At 35.2% G+C, this 20,996-nt stretch overlaps 1 protein-coding gene across 1 annotated transcript in view; it reads left to right on the top strand.

The window, feature by feature from the left end:
* Pdlim5 (PDZ and LIM domain 5) overlaps nucleotides 1-17,046 on the top strand; it is a 209,906-nt gene extending 192,860 nt beyond the window's left edge. The window contains 4 exon segments of the mRNA XM_047565652.1: nucleotides 6,542-6,722; nucleotides 8,570-8,690; nucleotides 12,013-12,128; nucleotides 13,703-17,046. Coding sequence (XP_047421608.1) covers nucleotides 6,542-6,722; nucleotides 8,570-8,690; nucleotides 12,013-12,128; nucleotides 13,703-13,792 — 508 coding nt within the window. The 3' untranslated portion in view covers nucleotides 13,793-17,046.
* Nucleotides 17,047-20,996: the final 3,950 nt, after the last annotated feature.

The raw sequence follows: 20,996 nt of genomic DNA, 5'->3' as shown, positions 1-20,996 counted from the left end.
AGGGATTTATAGCTGTATAATCCTTTTTCTTATATACAGTAATCTAATGTTATGAGGTGCCTCCACTCAGGGGGGAAATTTTTCTGGCATATACATCAGTAGGTGAATATCTTGAAGATTATATGGTTAAACTAGAATTCTGCCTGTCACCCCTTCTCTTTCAGTCTTCCTCTTCCTGGTAAGGAGCATCTCTTTTCTCTTAATTGCTCAAACTTTTTATAACCTATATCAGCAAATCCATTTGGCTCTAACTTCTAAATATATCCAGAATCTGAACAATTGTCATTGTTTCTACCACTACCCTGATCCAAGCCACTATCATCTCTCACCTGAGCTAATAGTTATTTTCTCACGTTTCTGCCTTTGCCCCCACCCCACTGATTTCTCGTTGCTTGAAAAATCTTGATAAAACAAATCGGATCATGTCACTCTTTGACTCAAAACCCTATTTGCTTTCACTTGTAAGAAAAGAATCCTGACAATTGCCTAAAAGCTCTACACAAGTAACCCTACCCAGCCCCACCTCATTTTCTCTCTGACCTTATTATTTGCCAATTCCCCTCTTGTTTCCTGTACTCCATACACACAGGCCTTCCTGCTGTATCTCAAACACCTCAGGGGCCTGGGATGTAACTCCATGGCAGAGCCTTTTCCAGCATGTGCCAAACCCTGGTTTCAATTCCCAGTACCTTGAAAAAATAAATTAAAAAAATGAAACACCTCAGGCTCCTTTTACTTGTTCTTTCCTTGGCCTGGATTCTCTTTCTTAGGCATTTCAGTGGTTCACCTTCTCCTTAAGGTCTTTACTCAAAATTCAGTGAGTCCCTACCACCTTTTTAAATTCTCCCACTGCACCCCTATTCCCAATACAGTCTCCCTCTCTCCTTCTCTGTTGTGTTTTTGTCCTCAACTCTCAATATCTAACATGCCATATATTTTATTTTCTTTATTGTCTTTCTCCTCCACACTAGGATGGAAGTTTCATGCAAGCAGGTCTTTCCCCTACCATATTCCTTGTTCTTGGAACAATGCCTAGCACATTCTGCATTTAGTAAATTTTTGTTCAATTGACGAACGACCTTTTTTAGTAGGTTGTATGTTAATATTGCTAAATTGAAACTGTATCCCATTCGTCAAATCATAGTTCTCTTGCTTTTCTAATTTTATAATTATCTCAACATAAAGAATTGACTCTCCAGTATACTTTTTAAAAATTATCAGTTAAAATTACCTTCTTTAGAACTTGTTCTCTTTATTTACTATTGTGTTTAAGCTCATTATACCTATGAGTTTATTCTTGAGGAGCAATTTATTTATGCCTTTAAAATATAAAACGATAGCAGGCCTCACAACTCTTTTAATGTATTATTTTATTTTATTTTAACTATTTTTAGTCATAGATAGATACAATATCTTGGTTTTATTCATTTATTTATATGTGGTACTGAGAATCGAACCTAGTGCCTCACCCATGCTAGGCAAGCACTCTACCACTGAGGTACAGCCCCAACCCTAATGTGTTATTTTAAAGGGCTACAAATGAAAGATGATGTTCAATGAAAGTGGAACTTTTGTCAACATTTATTGTTACTTCTGTTCTTGATAATTGCCATTCTGACTAGAGTGAGATGAAATTTCAGTGTAGTTTTAATTTGCATTTCTCTAATTGCTAGAGATGGTGAACATTTTTTCATATATTTGTTGATCTGTCATATTCTTCTGTTAAATTTCTGTGCAGTTCCTTTGCCCATTTATTGATTAGGTTATCTGGGTTTTTTTGGTGTTAAGTTTTTTGAGTTCTTTGTATATCCTGGAGCTTATTGCTTTACCTGAGGTACAGGTTGCAAAGATTTTCTTCCATTCTGTAGGCTCTGTCTTCACATTCTTGATTGTTTCCTTTGCTGTGAAGAAGCTTTTTAGTTTGATAAGATCCCATTTGTTGATTCTTGATTTTACTTATTGTGCTTTAGGAGATAAAGAAATCAGTTCCTAAGCTGACATGATGAAGATTTGGACTTACTTTTTCTTCTATTAGGCACGGGGTCTCTGGTCTAATACCTAGGTCCTTGATTCACTTTGAGTTCAGTTTTGGAACACAAGTTTTTAAATGTGGCTTTGGTAGATTTTTGTTTAACTTCTTTTGATGCAGTGAAATCAGTTGTTAATCCGCAGTGGTTAGACTTTGGAAGATTCTGGCTGTATAGTTCATCATTCACATGATCTTAGGAAAGCTGACTAACTTCTCTGATGTTTTCTTCATCTATATTATAGAATTAATTTCTGTCACTAAGGCTATTGTGAGAATTAAATAGCAAAGGGAAGCAAAACGTATTTGTTTTTGAAGCTAAATCCCTTTTACCTTGCGCCTGTTGCAATTTGCAGTTCCTTTCACCTTTCTGTTTGTAAGTTTTTCTTTTTCTCTCAGTTCTTGTTTGGCATTCTTCCTCACCTTCCCTCCCCACTCTTTTTGGCATAAGTCACAGAAGATAAATAGGGTAAAGTTTCGTACCATAGCTCTTCACTCAATCAGTCCCATGCCTTAACTCTCTCTCCGCCTTTCCCTCGTCCGTCAACATGTATTAGTTAGGGATCAGGGTGTGGAGTACTGTAAGAGGTAGCTGAATATTTAATTCCAATTTGCAATATCCAAGCCTGTCCTTCAAGTTCACAAATGGAAACCCAATCCTACCTGGAACAAGAAGAACTTCTTTAGTGTTAATCCTGTGTTAATGAATTTGTTAAATTAGTCTTTGCTGACACAGAGGACACTTTCTTATACATAAGAGATGTTATTGTTTAATCTATGTATCACTTCAAGGGCATGCATGGGAAAGATGCTCTTTGAGTACAACCAAGGAGTATCAGGCTAGTGTTTGTCCTGAATGTGCTTATGTAAGGAAGGAGATGTGGCAAGAACAAGGGTCATTTTCAGTTAATGTTTTAAAGGAACAAAGAAAATTTCTTTACTGTCTGGAATTCCTTTTACTATTCATATTCAAAGGGAACTAATAAAATAGTTTATAGTTATTCTTTTAATAGACTATAATTTTAAATGTTTATTAATAGAACTACATGTCAAATTTTTTTAAAGACTTTTTGGGAATACGTGAAAATAAGATGGCCTTCTGAATTACCTAAGAAAGCAAAAAAATGAAAATCATGAATTGGACCATTAAAAATGAAGCTAGCGTTGAGACTGGGCATTATATACAATAATAACCTACAGAGTTGCCTGTGGTTTAGGATACTAATTTGGCTTTAAGCCTTCTAGAGGTCTATCAAAAAAGAAAGATCATTTTGCAACCTATTTCACAATAAAATAAAAACTTTTGCTAGGAGAAGCAAAACTTTCTTCTTGTGAAAATCTGATAGGAATTTTTTAAGGAGTTCATGTGAGAAGGACTCTGTGATCTAAGAACACTCTCAACAACAGCTTACAGGAAAAGCAAAGGTGACTTCCTTAGAACTTTTTCCTCTAACACCTGTCAGTATAGGCTGATGTATCACACCAAGTACTGTTCATAAGAGGAATGATTCTGTGGAGCATGTAAAGTCCAAGTGCTTTGATTCATAGAACCCACTTCTCTCCTGGTCTGACTTGGTCTCAACATTTATTTTAGAAAATCTGGAAAATGGTCAGTGAACTGTTTTGTTTTTTTGTTTTATAGCACTGGGGATTGAACTCAGGGTCTCGCTCATGCTCAGCATGTGCTCTATCACTGAGCTACATCCCCAGCCACTTAGTTAAATAACTTGTGTGCAGTGCAGCCTGTTATCCTAGCAACTCGGGAGGCTGAGGCAAGAAAATCTTGAGGGCTGACCTCAGCAACCTAGCAAGACTCTCAGTGACTTAGTGGTGAGACCCTATCTCAAAATAAAAAATAATAATAATAAAGGACTAAGGATATAGCTTAGGGGTAATGTACCCTTGGGTTCAATCCCCAGTACCAAAATAATAAAAATAATAATTGTTGTCCTTTTTCTCAGATGAATTTCATCAAATATTTGGTAGAACTGATAGACATGTTTCAAGAACACAGTTTTTCTTTTTATTCCAAGTGCATACCATCACTTAGGTTTTGGTAGAATGCAGAGTTGAGATTGAACTGACTTCTTTTGAATACTGAGGAGCCAGATAAAGATACTGGCCTCAAGGAGCCATTTAGCCTATGGATGAGCTAAAGATGTGCCTTAATTAAAAAAAAAAAAATTCAGCCTGGTAGCATAAGTTATTTTGGGTCTGAATATTCATGCAGATTGTAGTGTAAGACCCCCAAATTCTACCATGTCTTATGGTCTCAAAAAATTCAGCCTGGAAGATATTTTTAAATGTATATACCAGATACCTACCTGGTGAAAAAGCTCAGAGCGCTCGTAAAACTTTATCCAATTCTAAGCCACATAACTTCCTGATTTATCTTTGAAGGTAAACTACTTGCCAAATATATACTAAGAAAACCAAATGAGGGAACTTGTCGAATAGGACTGTTTATAAACCAGGTTAAAATGATGACCTACTGAAAGTAATATATTTATTTATAGAAAAAAATGATCTGATCTGTAGCCCTTTTTGTTCTGGCAGAAATTAGTTAACAAAGGCATTCTCTGTTAAAACAAAACTATAGCACCCTAAAGTTTTTAAAATAATAATAATGTACTCCAGAAGTAAGAGTTTCTTGTGCTACCTTATTCAAAATAGCACTATATCATTAAAGAGAAACAAGTTATGAAAAAGTGGGTCACGAAAATACCCTCTTACATGACACAGAAAAAAAAAACTTTTAATCTTTCCTCAAGAACCTTTCTACTTTGCAGACTCTTACAGAATTGAATACTAGTTCTTAAGAAACATCAATTTGTTCCCCCAAAGAATTGACCAATTGGATATTGTTATTGTTTGACCCTTATGTCATTGTCAGAAATTTTAAAATGCTGCAGCTTTGAGATACTCATGGCTGTGACTTTTCCTATTAAAAATCTGCCTAGAAGTCTGTGTTGGGTGCTTACTAAAAATTACCTGTGCTCACTTCATGATGGTGTTGGATGGTAATGAGATTAAAAGCAGACTATCAGTTGACCTAGAGCAATAAACTAGAAATTAGGAAGTTCAGCTTCTGGTCTTGACTCAATCAGTGATTTTGATATTTGTCATATCTTTTGAACATTCCGTATCTCAGCCACTCCATCTGTTAAACTGAGTTTGTAATAACTGCCCTGGTCAATCTCACAGGAATGTTGCATGGACAAATTAGATAAGTGTAAAGTGCCTTGGAGGTAAAGCCACTCTATGAATAAAGATTAGTGTGATGTAGCTACTGAAAAGTGTGTTGCAGAGACTAGAATGGTTCATCTCTGCAGGCTTCATGACTAGATAAGGCTTCATAATGGATTCCTGTCAAGCAAACTAAGCCCATCTTATCAGTTCATGACTGTATAGTATTTAATGGGGAAAAACATCTCTTTACAAACATTTGTTACCATGATACAAATGTGCATTAAAAATTTGTCATGTTTAGGGAGGTAGGGAGGGGAGGGTTGCTAAATAATGGGTGTAAAATTTCAGCTACATAAGATGAATAAGAGCTACTGTACAACATTGTGGCTATGGTTAGCAATACAGTGTTGAATACTTAAGAATCTGTAGAGAGTGAATCTCATGTTAAATGTTCTTAAGAATCACAATAAAACAAAAATATTTTAAAATCAGTCTTAATTTGAATTAGATAAAACCTTTCCACCAGTATGGTGGCACACACTTGTAACCCCAGCTGCTCAGGAGGCTGAGGCAGAAATATCACAAGTTCGAGGCCAACTTAGTGAGAACTTTTCTCAAAATAAAAAATAAAAAGGACTGAGAATCTGAGGATTTAGCTCAATGGTAGACACCCCCAACCCCACGCCCCAGATTCCACAGAAACAAAAACTTTCCAAGTGGCTTCAAACAACCCGTAATGTACAGTTTATTGTAATTTTGGAGGGTAAGAATTTGATGTGTTTAATAATGTTAATCTGTATTTATATGATACATGTGATACAGTGTGTAAGAGATGTTCCCTAGAATATTTTCTTTTCTCGGGTAATAAATATTACTGTTTTTAAGACTCTGGCATTACCAAGTTGAGATTTTTTTCTTTTATTTTCTAGAAATGTCAAACTCTCATCTTTGCAAAAACCATGTTGTTTTTCTGATTGCTTTGTAGTCTGTCCCAGTTAGTGTCCTCATTCTCAATTCCAATTGTGATGCAGACAGATTGACTCTTTTGCAGTTTATTAAAACATACCTTGGAATCCCATGCAGATAGTAAAAGGAGGGAAGGCTGACTTTTCTCGAAGGATCCTTAAGTGCTCTTACTCCTCTCCCCTTTTCTATTCCCATAAATGCGCAGAGAGTTCCTATGTAGATTTACAGCACCCCTGAGTTCAGTCCTTGAAAGGGAAAATAAGCAAGTATTTGATTGGACATTGCATAAAAGAGGTCCTATCCAGACTAACTTTAAAAACTTTAATCCTTGAGCCAAGTTGATCACTTTTCTTCTGGCAGGGGACCATTCCTAGTGGCACTGGGGAAATCTTGGCACCCAGAAGAATTTAACTGCGCTCACTGCAAAAATACAATGGCCTACATTGGATTCGTAGAGGAGAAGGGAGCGCTGTATTGTGAGCTGTGCTATGAGAAATTCTTTGCTCCTGAATGTGGTCGATGCCAAAGGAAGATCCTTGGAGTAAGTATTAGAAACTGCTCTTTTATTCTTAGTGAGTTTTAAAGCAGTAAACAAAATAGCTTTTTGTTGTAAAACTCTTCCATTGTTTTTACTTTTTTATTTTCTTCTTGCTTTATCAACCCTCCTTGGTTTCATCACTATTTATTATTGTAAAGCAAAACTAAATAGACCTCTGTAGAAGTATATTGGACTCATGGGGTTAGGTTGTCTTTGGTTTTGTCTTACTGAGTGCTGGCTTGTCTGGTGAAAGTCTAGCCACTGTAGGGGAAAAATAATTTACTGTGGGTGTGCTACCTCAACAGGACCCTGTTTGCTCAGGAATGAAGAGGTCGCACAGGACCACACACATCAGAGTTCTCAGAACTGACACCTTCACTGTTTTAAATTAAATTCCATAGCTTTTATAAGAGCAGCATTTCCCCACTTGTCAGGGTTCATGCATAGGACACTGACCTCATGAAATATATAAAACGTGAGTTTTATAATTGATATATTTTTCTTGAATGTATATCATGTTTAAAAATGTAACTTCAGTTTTACAAGAGTGTATGTGATAGAAAAATAATTTCAAATCATGGACTTTTTTTTTTTCCTTAAGAAAGTAATTTAGGAATAAATACATAATGAATAATGATGGATAAACGAGTATCCTATTCTGGAATATCTAATTTGTAGTTGCAAAGTAAGGGTCAGGAATTTCTTGAGAGTGACCAGAAGTTGGAATTTGATTTTAGAAGTCAAGGTACCGGGCTTGACATAAAAGGAAATGACTTTACTGGTTGGAAATGACTTTACTGAATTCCAACTAATACGCTTAATATAAAAATATAGTAATGAAACTAATTCACAGTAAGTTAAAGTTAGTATGAATTATGAGTACACCTTTAAGTGTGCCTAAAACTATGAAGACACTTTAAATTATAAATATACTGCCTGAAATATTACTGTTATTAATTTGTACAGTATGTTAGGGACCAATGAGTAGAATGATTCAGACTGTATCTTCCCAAATGTTAACAAATAATTGGTAGGATATACATTAATACCATTTTAGTGTATAAATGTGTTCTATGAATTTGAGAATAGTGAATAAAATAAAAATAAAATAAGTCAAATAACAAAAACAATTCTAGGAATTAGAAAGAATACATTCACATGTAATTATCCTTCAAAAAATTATTTTAATGACCTCTTTTCTCAATCAAAAGAAATAATTTTTTGCAAAACCAACTCCTCCAAACCAGTTTTACTAATTAATCTGGCCCAAATTGTTAGTACTTGGTATGTTTAACCATAAGGCCACTGTCAACCAGAATCTATGCATTATGGTTCAAATCATAGACACTTTGTTTGATTAAGTACATAGCATAGTCACATCGATTTTCAAAAAGCTGAACACGTGTTAAACTGATTGGATTATACTGATTACATTATTGCTTCAATAATACACCAAAATATAGGATGTGTTTTAGTTTTTAGATTCTTCTCCCACTCTGACATCTTCAAGATACTACTGTGAAACTTTTGTAAATTAACATTTCCTGACACTCTTTGAGAGAAAGCAGAACATAATATCAAAACACTTATATGAAATACTTCCCTTAGTCACCATATGTATTACTTATAAGTTGTGGTAATCAGTCTTTAAATAAGTAGTGCATAGGTTTCAATGATGTGTGAGTCTGTCCTTAAATATCTCCTGTTGCTTTAATGGAAAGCTCAAGACAAAGTGAAGTGTGTGTCTACTTTGGGTTCCCTCTACCTGGTTGTACAGGTACAGCTGTTTGAATAAGCATTGGTGTGCTCATTGTGATGTCTCTTTAAATCCAGTTACCTTTCTGTAACAGGAAGTCATCAATGCTTTGAAGCAAACTTGGCATGTTTCCTGTTTTTTGTGTGTGGCCTGTGGAAAACCCATTCGTAATAATGTTTTTCACTTGGAGGATGGGGAACCCTATTGTGAGACCGGTAAGATCAAGAGCCATTAGTTGCTTGAGTTTTGAATAAACTCAAAGGTTAAGGTAAAACATTAACCCTTATTTTACTATGAAGTGAAAAGAAAATATTAGGCTAACTAGTTTTCCTTATTGTTTTTGGAGAAATTTAACATTACACTAAATATGTAGCAAAAAAAACTACTAAAACTTTTTATGTGACTTTGTCAAAATAGACATTACAAACTTCATTATGAGAATTAAGAATGTAAGCAGTACTAAGGCTGGGGATGTGGCTCAGTGATAAAAAGCATTTGCCTGGCATGTGTGAGGCACCAGATTCAATCCCTAGCACCACAAAAAAGAAAAGAAAGTAAACAGTACTTAGTAAAAAAAAAAAAAAAAAAATACTTTATTTGAATCTCTAATAATTCTTGGATACAAATTCTACCAAATCATATAGCCTAAAGCTACCTGTTATAATAGTCTAATAGTGAATTTTGAGTGGTTATAAACATGAGAAAAATGTTTAGCTTTAGAATATATGTTACTGATTTGCTTTTTAAGACAGTTGTCTTGAAAATAAACTTGAAATCCTGTGTTACTTTTACTGATGGGAGGATAATCCCTGTTTGGACTGCTCCTTTGCTAGAATTATTTTAATAAACTAGGCTCTAAAGTCCTATTTACTCCATTTGTCTTATTACCTGAACTCTGAATGCATTCTTTTCCTTTGCAGTGTCTATAAGTGAACTTCCCTAACACTTATTAATATTACCCTTGGTTAGATATTGCTACCACAATACATATTTCAAAATACAAAATAATTTTCTGTGATCCATACCAACACTTACTATCACTACATTCCCACTATTGAGACGTTTTTAAATTTTTTTTTAGTGTACATGGGCACAATACCCCAGCCCCCTACTATTGAGTTTTACTTTTATTTTACCTTGAAATCCAAAGTGTGGTGTTTAGAAGGGAATATTCTAGAGTGGTCAGGATTAATATCACTCTACCCTTCCTTGCCCACTCAGTATTCTTTTTACTTTTACCTTTTCCTTAGCTCCTTAATTTAGAACCATTTGGATCGTCCATCAGGAACCCCCAGAAATTCCAGTAAAATACCCTGTGGGCCATTTCGGTAGAGGTTGGCTACAGGCTGCCCACCCTGTCCAACAAGAATATTTCACATTTTATAATTGCACTTAATTTTCTGTTTTTTATGCTTTTTGTTCAGGTTGGTTGGTATGCTTGTTTTAGACACTTGGCAAGACATTCGGATTGACAGATTGTTCCTCTGTAGTCAAAACAGATAAAACTATCTACCCTTAATATCATGTTTAATGTATTCCAAGAAGCCATATTTTAAAAACCCAAAGAATTGCTTATAGAAAGGGAAAAATATTATTGAGGATCTATTTAAATGTTGCTTCAAGTTGGACTGCCTTTGTTCTTTTTCTTTAACCTCTCAAATCATTTTTAACATAGTTCCCCATCCAATAAATGACCCCACTATCCATTATTCAAAAACCTAGGGATGACTTTGGATTCTGACCTTTTCCTTGTTCTTCTCACATCCAATCTAGTGAGTAAATCTTAGCAGATCCCCCAACCCCAGCAGGACATTGTACTTGTTTCTCTCCATCTCAGGTGTCACCACTAATAACCCAACTTGTTCTCGTCCTTTGTTTGAAATTGTAATCACCATCTAAAGGATGTATCTCTTGATCCCCAAACCCCAAATAGCAGAGAAACTGCAGTAATTTTTTAAAAATGTAAATCAGATTGCATTTAAAACCCTTTAGTGACGTCCATGTAAAATTATAGTCCTTGCTACGGCCTTCTTTGCCAACCTCATCTACCACCTTATACTCTCTGTCACTAGATTTGGGCCATACCTGACCCCTCTACTATTTCTGAGAATGCTCAGATTCTTCCTGCATCAGTGCTTTTGTACTTACTGTTTCTTCTAACTGGAATGTACTTGCCCAGGTTTTCAGTGGTGATAGTGCCTCAGTTTTCAAGTCTTTTTTTTTTCATAACTACTGCCTCCCCTGAGAAGCCTTTCCTAAACCTCCTATATAATGTAATATACCCCCTACACTAATTATTCTGTATCATGACACATTTTCTTTCCTTGAGGGCACTTTTCATGATCTGAAAACATTTTGTTTTGTTATCATTTATCTTTCAAATTCAAAAAAGGATGACATTCTGTTCCCAATGAGAACATAGAAGTCGCATGAGGAGAGAGCCCCAACCGTCTTCTCCACCACTCTACCTCTGCGCTACCTAGAACAATGCCTATAGATATGTGCTGAGCATGGGTGCCAAAGTGTATTGAAGATCACTCAGAAAAGTGAATCTAGCTGCAGGTCTTAGCCTACTTCCCCTACGCTCAGGTTGAATTGACTATTGTCAGAGGCCAAAAGGTGAACCATGAGGCAACATGGTGGTGTGAGTAGCTGCATAAAAGGAAATAAAAGTACCGATAACATTCTAATTTGAGAAAGAGCTTATCAAAATGGTTTCTTCAGAAAGAAATCCTGTTAGTATTTTATAATTAATCTGTGCCAGGTAAATGGTGGTGTCTGGCTGAGGATCTTCAACATGAAGTCATAAAATTGAAAGAAAGATGTAATGAAAGAAATGGTGCTAGTATTGTGATACAGTCTAGCTAGAAGCTTAGTCATGGCCTTTGTTCATAGAAGTTTTCTATAACTTACTTCCCTTACCAAATCAGATACCCTATAAATATATATACCCTATAAATATATATATAAATATATATTATTCAGAATTTATATTCATTAGTCTCACTGTTGCTAGTTATTAGAAGTTCTCTTGAATCTAAAAAAAAAATTAGTTGTAGATGGACACAATACCTTTATTTTGTTTGTTTATTTTTGTATGTGATGCTGAGGATCGAGTGCCTCACATGTGGTAGGCAAGCACTCAACCACTGAGCCACAACCCCAGCCCCTCTTGTATTTTTTTGAAACAGTGAAGGCTATTGATAATTTCTTAGAATTATATTCTTCCTTTTATGTATTTGGGCATTTAAATAGCTGGAGGGGATTGAGAAGTGTGATATTCAGAAATAGAAGAAAGAATGCTAAATTGTTTTAATGTTTACCAAGAGAAACCTGAAAAGTGCTAAACGTGTATTTCAAGCCAAATATTATGCCATCTCCTGAAATTTTTCTATTTACTAGTCTCAAATTTTTGTACTTACTAGTATCTTTAACTTCAAGATCTCATTTAACCTCAGTTTTGTTGCTGTTTTCCATGAACTATCAATCTAAAGCTTCATCACATTTAAATGATGTCTCTCCCTCACCCCAATACAGATTATTATGCCCTTTTTGGTACTATATGCCGTGGATGCGAATTTCCCATAGAAGCTGGTGACATGTTCCTGGAAGCTCTGGGCTATACCTGGCATGACACTTGCTTTGTATGCTCAGTAAGTAAACTCTAAGCTCCTAATTAAAGTGGTATGGTACAGTCAGTTCTAGCCTAAGCACTTAAAGGAAATAATAGCTCTGGTATTGTTCAGTCCTTCAAACCTAAAGAAAAAAAAATATTTTTACAATGATTTTTAAAAGTTGTTTATTAATTAAAATTTGGGGACATCTTGAAGTTATTTGGTATAGAGTAGATCTTTACCTTTAGAGGAAATACTATTTTTAATATATTTTGCCCATAAGGAGAAGCTATGTATTTCTTAAAACAGTAAGAGTCTGTTTTTTCTTAAACTTTATTTTATTGGATATTTTTAGTAGGTTCTAGAAACATTCGGTACTCCTTAAAATAGAAATAAACAATTATAAAAATCTATTGAATTAACACTGGTAATAAACTATGTGCTAATTCATTTCCTTCCTTAGCAATTGCTTATGAACATTCTTTTTGAGACTATAATAAACATTCAATAAAATATTTATCAATTTCATTGATATTTTAATATTTTTGGTTTTATTTTTAATTATTTGGCTACATAGAGCTTAACATCCACCTAAAATATATATTTTTTGTATTTAGAAAGTAAATGTTCAATAAAGGTGCTCTCTTCCAATGTTTGGTTATTTTATTAGATTTAATATAGCTAATAGTGTCCAGTACTCATTGTTATGAAGGGAAAAAAGTAATGTCAATTAAATTCAGATGATTTCTCCAAACATTGCCTTTGAACTCTTTCTTGTTTACCTCATTCATCTGTTTGACTTCATGAAGTCTATAAAATAACAATTTCTAGAAGATTTGTCTTGTATTCTCTGGTGGAGCTGCTCATGAGCATTGTAATTAACCGAGGCAGGAGGAGAGGCAAGATGGCATAAATGTGGATAAATGATGATGTAATCAGCCATCAAGCAGATATTGACTAGGGTTTTCACTATGAGAAACAAAAAATTTATTAATTTGGACTGGGAATATAGCTTAGTGGTAGAGCTCTTGTCTAGCAATGTGTGAGTTCCTAAATTCAATCCCCAGTATTGCAAACAAAAATGTTTTAAAAATTATTTCATGAACTGGTGATTTCACTAAAGAAATGAAATTAAAGGAGTGAATTTTAAGAAAATCTCAATTATATGTGTTTTGGAGGAGAGACTAAAGTTGGGCTCAGGCATGTTTGGGAAAGCAAATGAGTTGTGTTTTCTGTTTGAATGCTTTAGTTCTCTTTCAGCAGGAAACAGATTTAAATCATTGATTAGAATTAATTTGAGGAGAGAAAATATATTTAATGTGACCTCTTTACATGTTAATTTTTTTTATTAGAACAAGTACTTCCCGTTCAATAAAAAAAGTAATGATCAGTGATTTAAATAAATTAGAATACATTCCAAGAAAAAAGTCATTCTTCAATGCCTTTCAAAGATTACATGAAATGTCATAGTAATCACGAAATGTCAGAGTGTCTAACACAACCATCTGAAGTGCTTTGTCATATTATCCCATTGGGGGAAAAAGTCACTTCCCCATTCTCTGGCATGCTTAATTAAAATAATGATAGTCTTTCAACCAATACTTCTTTTTCAGGTCTGTTGTGAAAGTTTGGAAGGTCAGACGTTTTTCTCCAAGAAGGACAAGCCTCTTTGCAAGAAACATGCACATTCTGTGAATTTTTGAAAGTCAGCAGTTCAGGGAAAGAAGAAATTCGAAGAGAAAGAGGAGAATTGAAATTACCAATTAATTTTTAGATTTAATATTTATTTGGAGTTTTGAAAAATAATAGTGGCCCTGAAGGGATAAATTCCAGCATTAAAAACTAATTCTATGAGGAAATATTTGGCTTCATAAAGTAAAGAGATGGTTTGGCATTTGTTATTACTTTTTCTGCCCATAAAATAACCTTTATAAAAATCAGTTTCCTGGTTGACTATTAAATTCATCTTTGAGTAAATTAGCAAAGAATTACATTTTAGATTAATAACTACAATCTCTATGCTGAAATAATTATACTTTCTTTCCTTGTTTCATAGTTAAGATAGTATAAGGCAATGAAATTGCCTAAAATTTTATTAATAAGAGAATCTTTTTTTAAAACTACTGTTTATCTTTAAAACAGTGCATGAGAGTTTAAACAGAACTTTATCAGTAGGAGATATCAGTTTAAGAAAAACAGTGTACTTTTTGTTTGTTTGTTTGTTTGTTCTTAAACAGTAGGAAAGCCAGTGATATTTTTGATCAAAACGTATCAAACCATTCTTCTCTTACCCCCTTCCAAAAAGCTGCCATATCACTTATAAAATCTCAAATACTTGCCTTTTATTAAAATGTGACTATTTCTACTCATTGTGTATGCTTCATCACCCATATTAGCCAAACCCGGAAGTTTCCCTTCCCTCAGTGAGATAAAGAGCATAAAAAACTTTGGGCTCTAACAGTTTGCTTTCTTTAAAGAGAAAACATAGGAAAGACTGTGGTTAGGAATTATGGCAACTGAGAAGATTGCACCTAAAAAAGCAAACTGCTCCCTTTTCAGAGTTGTGCCACCGACTGAAGTTTTGAGAGCCGTTTTTGCAGAAGTTTTTGTTTTGTTTTGTTTTGTTTCATTGAATTATAAATTAGAATTGGTTTGGGATTATAATAAGCTCTAGATTTTGTGTGTGTGTGTGTGGTTTTTCTCTCATAAGAAATGAACTACTTCCAAATGTGATCACAAAGTTTGGAAAGCTTTTATTCACAGAGATTTGGTAGCATAGGAGGGTGAGGTGATTAATTACTCAGATTGGCCTCTTATTTGTTTTCCCCATTTGGGTGAAGAATTATGTAGACACCACATGGAAACAGAGAAACAATTGTGAAACTGTGGGTCCCAGTTGATATTTGCCCAGTGAGAAAACAGATTATGGCATTCGATAGTTTTTCTCTCTGTTTTTTCTTTGTTTCTAGAATGGGTGAAAGCCTATGATCCCACTGAGTTATAATTTAAATCTGTTTGAGGCAAGGTGCTTTTAAAGTCCAGACAAAGTCCCCAAGTCCTTCCTGCCCCATCACTCACTAAGGCCTTCACTTCTATTGTGTGTATGTTTGTTATAGTGGAGGTTTTAGGCTACACTATTTGTTTAACCTCCCTAAGAACTTTCAAGGCATCTGTCCTGAAAGCTGCTAATTTATGGTCTAGCAGATTTATATTATATGCAGATAATAATTAACTGGGGATAAAAGAATAGGAGGGGGTGACACAAGTGGCAAACTGAATACTTCCCCAATAGCTCCGCCAGACTACCTCCTCACCCTGCATCTTGTAGGGAGGGGGAAAGCTTCTGAGATGAAGTGCTGGAGTTGAATTGTGCATTAGATTTCATTGCTGCTGAAGTCACCTTTGTGTGACTTGCTGGCTAATGTGCATCCTTACATATCTTAACATTCAGTCTTTTTGCTTTATACAATACAAAGTTGGTGGTTTTGATTTGATGGAGGTTTTTTGTTGTTTAGTTTTGCCTTTATAGATTGTTTGCCAAGATAGTATTTTATAAGTGAAAGGCATTGCAGTAGTTTTCTTCAAAGAATTGTATTTGACCTGGATTTCTTACAAAGCTATCTTTGAGGGTATCTTTAGACTTTCTGCATATTCTTCATGGAGCATAATGTTTCCTTTCTCCAAATTTTAATCCCTAGAAAGGTAGTGTTGCTTCCTAAATATCATTTTATTTTTGTGCTCTGTCTGTGGTGTCACAGAACTTTTTATCTGTTCCTAAAACAGTTAATTCTGTGAAATAAATATTGCCCATAACCCAGAAGAATCTCTGTGTTTTACAGTGGGGAACACTGTGTTTAATTCACCAGCATCAATTTTCTAATAACTGGCTGAGCACTTTATTCTTCCAGTGAGCTCTCTTGAGTATTTATTTTTCTGACTATAAATATTCTGTGTCAGTAGCATCTTTATTATTACTTCTTTCCTGTAGAACATTGACTTTTCATCTCCCTAGATGTATATTTAAATTGATATACTTGGTAAAACACAGATGAAAATCATAGTACATGACTCAAAATCTCCTCTACTTTAATCTCCCACTTTAAAAATTTTAGTGATGGGTTTAGATTCTCCAGACTCGGAAGGGATGAATATTGCCCACCAAAGTAGCAATCTAAAAATGATCCCCTCTGCTTTAGGGTATAGTAACATGGGTATTCCTATTGATTAAGGTTACATTTAGAGTTTTGTTTGGGTTTGTTTGTTTGTTTTCCAAGTTGTGCTAGGGATCAAACCCAGGGTCTTGCGCATGCTAAGTCAGCACTCTGCCTCTGAAATACATCCCCAGCCCTTTTTGTTTTTATTCTGAGACGGGGTTCTCATTCAGACTGGCCTCAAACTTGAGGTCTTCAGGCCTCAGCCTCCCAAGTAGCTGGAATTACAGGTGTGCACCACCATAGCTGACAATTTAGAGTTTAAAATTAAAACCTATTCATAACAGTTTAAATCTCCAAAATATTAGTGTAACCTTATGTTTAAAATTATTCACAAAACATAAAATTTTTAAGGAGTGCTATATTAGAAGCAGTTTCATAGGAAATCCTTTCTTCCCCTTGTTGAGTGTGAATCCAAAGACATACTGATATTTTGTGACATTTGGAGTTAGTCAGCCCCATTGAAGGGAAGGGGAATCATATTGAGTAGTTTTACACAAATCTTAACCTGGCCTCAATTTGTCTCCCTCACCCCCAAATGTTGAAAGGTATCTGATTTGAATTCTTAATGTATAATTTGCCTTATCTATAATAATCTCTATCTTCTGTTTAAGTTTTTAAGTTTGTATATACCTGCTGTTTTGCTTTTGGATACATTTTCTAATTAAAAAATCACATGAGAAATATAATCGTTATAGTAATACCTTTATGTGCACATACTCGATAAATAAATGCCTGCAATGTTATAGACAAGCTCTCCTTGTTTTTGTTTTTGCATAGTAAGTGATTCTATTAAGATATCAGGTGGGAAAAAATCATGTTCTATATGCACAGGATAGGATGAAATGTAATAATTACCTTAAGAATTCCTCTTTTATTTGCCAATCAAAATATCCCAGAAACAGAACTTTGGAAAGTGCTGTCACATTTATTCTGCTTTTATCCATTTTTATAGTTTGCATATAGAAAGTACACAATAAATGTTTGTAAATTTGTAGATAAGTCTGTCTTTTTTAAAAAAAAAAAAAAAAGTTTATTACTGGGCTGGGAGTGTGGCTGGCTCACTGATAGCATGCTTGCCTGGCATGCACAAGGCCCTGGGTTGAATCCCCAGCACCATAAATAAATCTAAAAATTTTTAATGTTTATTGCTGAAATTATTTATTGGAATAACAACATACAAGCATTATATTGTTATAGATTGTAATCAAACAACGTAAATTCTCATCTACATTTTCACATTGTGCATTAACCAGGGTTCATTACTTTGTGTGTCACATCCAGATCTCATTAGCTAACTGTGCACAAGTAGGCAAGCTCACTACGTCCTCCTCTGTTTATTGGCTTGAGTAAGATTTTTTTTCCAACTGTATAAAGTTAAGAGGAATGTTTCTGTTGCAAGCTGTGTATTGGAAATAAGAGAGAAATTCAAGTCTATTTGCTCACAGTATATTAAACTCCAGAAGCCAAACTTTTAAGGGCATCAAGTCTGCATCTGACATTTTAATAGCTGCTGTTTGGTTTCTATCAATCACGTCATTGCACATTAAAATGCACCAACAAAATAAGAGATCTGTCATTCCTTCGTTAAGAAACAGTAATCCAGTACAAGATTTATAGGCTTACGACTCAACTGTGTGTTCACAATAAATCCCCATTCAGTGTTCAAACCAGAGCAAGCCTCCCTGTCGTTCAGTGTTTTCTTGTCAAAATGTCCTCAATATAAGATTATCAAAGGTTTTCTTACAGAACTACATATAAAATCCTTTTGCCAGCAAAAGCTTAATTTAGGTTGGCGGCTTCCCTTTTTGAGTTACCCAGACAAGATCTTGGTTATATCAGAAACACATAGGTACTGCTGTATTATTAGCAGGCCTGGTGTTAATTAGGGAGAATTACCAGAAATAGTTTGCCTCGTGGAAATTTATTACAGAATCACACTTGACTGATGGCAGAATAGGAGTTGCTGAGAGAGAGCAGCTCCCACTCATAACCACTAATTAATAGGGTGCCAAAATTCCACAGAGAAGGTTTCATCCCAAGTGTGGGAGCCTCACAGGGAAAATGGTTCCTGTGCAGTATTTAAATTTTAACAGAGGAAAGTAGCTGGACACATGGCTACCTAACGGGAGTCTCAGATAGATGGGTCTTAGGCTACGAATGAGAAGATTTAACTCAGTAAGCACCAAGCCCAAAAGTTGCCTGTGTGTTTGTCATAAGGAGATATATATATATATATCTATATATATATATAGATATATATATATATAAATATATTAATGTGAAGCATCTGATTCCCAAACTTCATTTTATGAAGAGAATTCAGAATGATCCATTTTATCTGGTATGATATAGTACTCTTGGTTCCCTCACTTAAAAGCTGAGTTGGTGGCAAGATTACATCAATGATTAATAGGAAAGGTGTGGCCTGTACACCTTGAACATGGAGTTGGAGAGAGCGAGGTGCACTTAGTGATCTGCACTAATGGCAGAGCACTGGAGAGCCACTAGATGAACACTTGCCAAGAAGGTGGGTTTTTTTTCTCCCTGTCTGTAACTGCATGTAATCACACACAATAGAGCTTGGAGCGGTTGTTGAACGTGGAAGAATAAAACATTTTCATGTCAGGAAACCACTGATCACTGACCTCAGGGAGAAAAATAAAACAATTTAGAATTCACAGAGTATAATTTCTCAATTATAGCAAATATCGTTCCCAAAGAAGACTTCTCTGCCAGGCCTATGAATCAGTTGGCCCAGTCTTTTATGCATCCATGTTTCAAAGGACGGTTTCTGTCTTCCAATCCAAAGTTTCCTAATTGAGTTTCAGATTAGTTTTTCATCTTCATATTCTAAACTGTCACCTACTTCAAATATAACGGGGTTTGTTTTCTCTTGTTTTTTCCTTTTTTGTTTCATTTGCTTGTAAAGCCCATGGCTGGTGCTATTATTATAATTTATTCAATTCTATTGTTCCTTTGGTTAAAGTATTTTTTGGTGCACATTAAATAACAGAATGGTAGTTTTCATTGCATATTCCTATATCCATAAAATATAATTTGACAAATTTTATTCCCCAATACCTGCCTCACCCCTGTTCCTTCCCCCTGACCCTCTTGCTCTTTCCTAATGGTCTCCCTTCTACTTTCATGGCATCCTGTTTTGGGTTTGGGTTTAGTTTTTGTTTTCCTGGTTTTTTTTTCCCCCTCTAGTTTTACATATGGAGAAAACTTTTTCAAGTCTGACTTATTTTGCTCAAAATATGATCTCCAGTCCCATGTGTTTTTCTGCAAATGACATAATTTCATTCACTCATGGCTGAATAAAACCCCATTGTGTATGTATACCACATTTTCTTTATTCATTCATCTATTGACAGACACCTATGCTGATTCTATAACTTGGCTCTTGTGAATTGTACTGTCATAAAAATGGGTATGCCTGTATCTCTAAAACATGCTGACCTCAATTCTTGGGGATAAATACTGGGGAGTGGTATAATTAGAGCATATGGTAGGTCATTCTATTTTTAGATTTCTAAAGAACCTCCATACTTATTTCCCTAGCGGTTGTAGAGGCTATATCTTTAGGTGTGTCCTTTAATTTTTGACCTTAGTGTATCAGTAAAATGCCCAACCATTCTCTTAGAAAATGAGAAAGTAAATGTAACTCCATTACTCTGTTATTCATTTTGCATAAATAAAAGTTGGCTTACATGTGACCCAATATTGATATCTGGCCCCAAAAACTTTCTCTTTCCCTATTTGCTTGAGAATCCTGACAATTTAATGGCCTCCATAGTTGACTGAAACCAAGAGCAAAAGAACCCATGGAACTTTTCAAGTATGAACTTTGAAATATAAATTAAATTAGTCTGGTTTCCTCACCTGAAACTTATCTTCATTCTGCTCTCCTAAATTATTATGCTACTGCTGAATATTGAAAATGCTTTGAATAAAAATGAACTTAACAAGCAGATTGAGAGGCACTGAAGAGATCCCAGTACTTCCGCCCCCCCCCAAAAAAGATACAAATCAATAGGAATCTATTATAGTTTGCTTATTCCTAAATCTGGGAAGTACTTGATGCTCTTTAACAATATCAACATAGATTATAATAGCATAAATTAGGGCTAGGAAAAAGAAGTGGTCAATCAGAGTCCAGTCAGTACAGAAATCACATAATAACTTAGGAGAAGTTTAGTATAGGACAGCTGAATATGAAAATATAAAGAAAACTCTAAAAGGTAACCTAAAGCTGAGAGGAAAGACACAGCAAAGACAACCTCAGAAGCAGGTCTCCTCCCCATGGCTAGGGGTGAGACCTTGGAGAAAGTGGTTATCAGCCCACTGAATGCCAGCTTGCTGAAGCCAGATCTTGCTCTCAGTAGCTGAGCACAAGGAAACAGCTCTGAACTGCAGGCAAGCCAGAGCTCATGGCCAGGTGCACAGAAGAAGTGGGGATGCTGCTCTGAGTGCTGGTCTAGAATATACAGCACTCGTGGCAAGAGGGCCACAGCAAGGTGCTGATCAAACCCAGGCTAGGGACGCAAAATTTCTGAGGGACTGTGCACTTTGCATACACAGCTGGGGGAAAAAACCACCAGATGACTCCAAACACATGCAGCATGATGGACCACACAGAACAGCAAAATGCAGCACCTGCAACCAGAAAAAGAAGCCCCTCCTATAATAT

Source organism: Sciurus carolinensis, chromosome 10 (assembly GCF_902686445.1).
Source record: "Sciurus carolinensis chromosome 10, mSciCar1.2, whole genome shotgun sequence".
Taxonomy (NCBI): domain Eukaryota; kingdom Metazoa; phylum Chordata; class Mammalia; order Rodentia; family Sciuridae; genus Sciurus; species Sciurus carolinensis.
The sequence above is the reverse complement of the archived record's forward strand: the minus strand, read 5'-3'. Positions and strand labels throughout refer to the sequence as shown.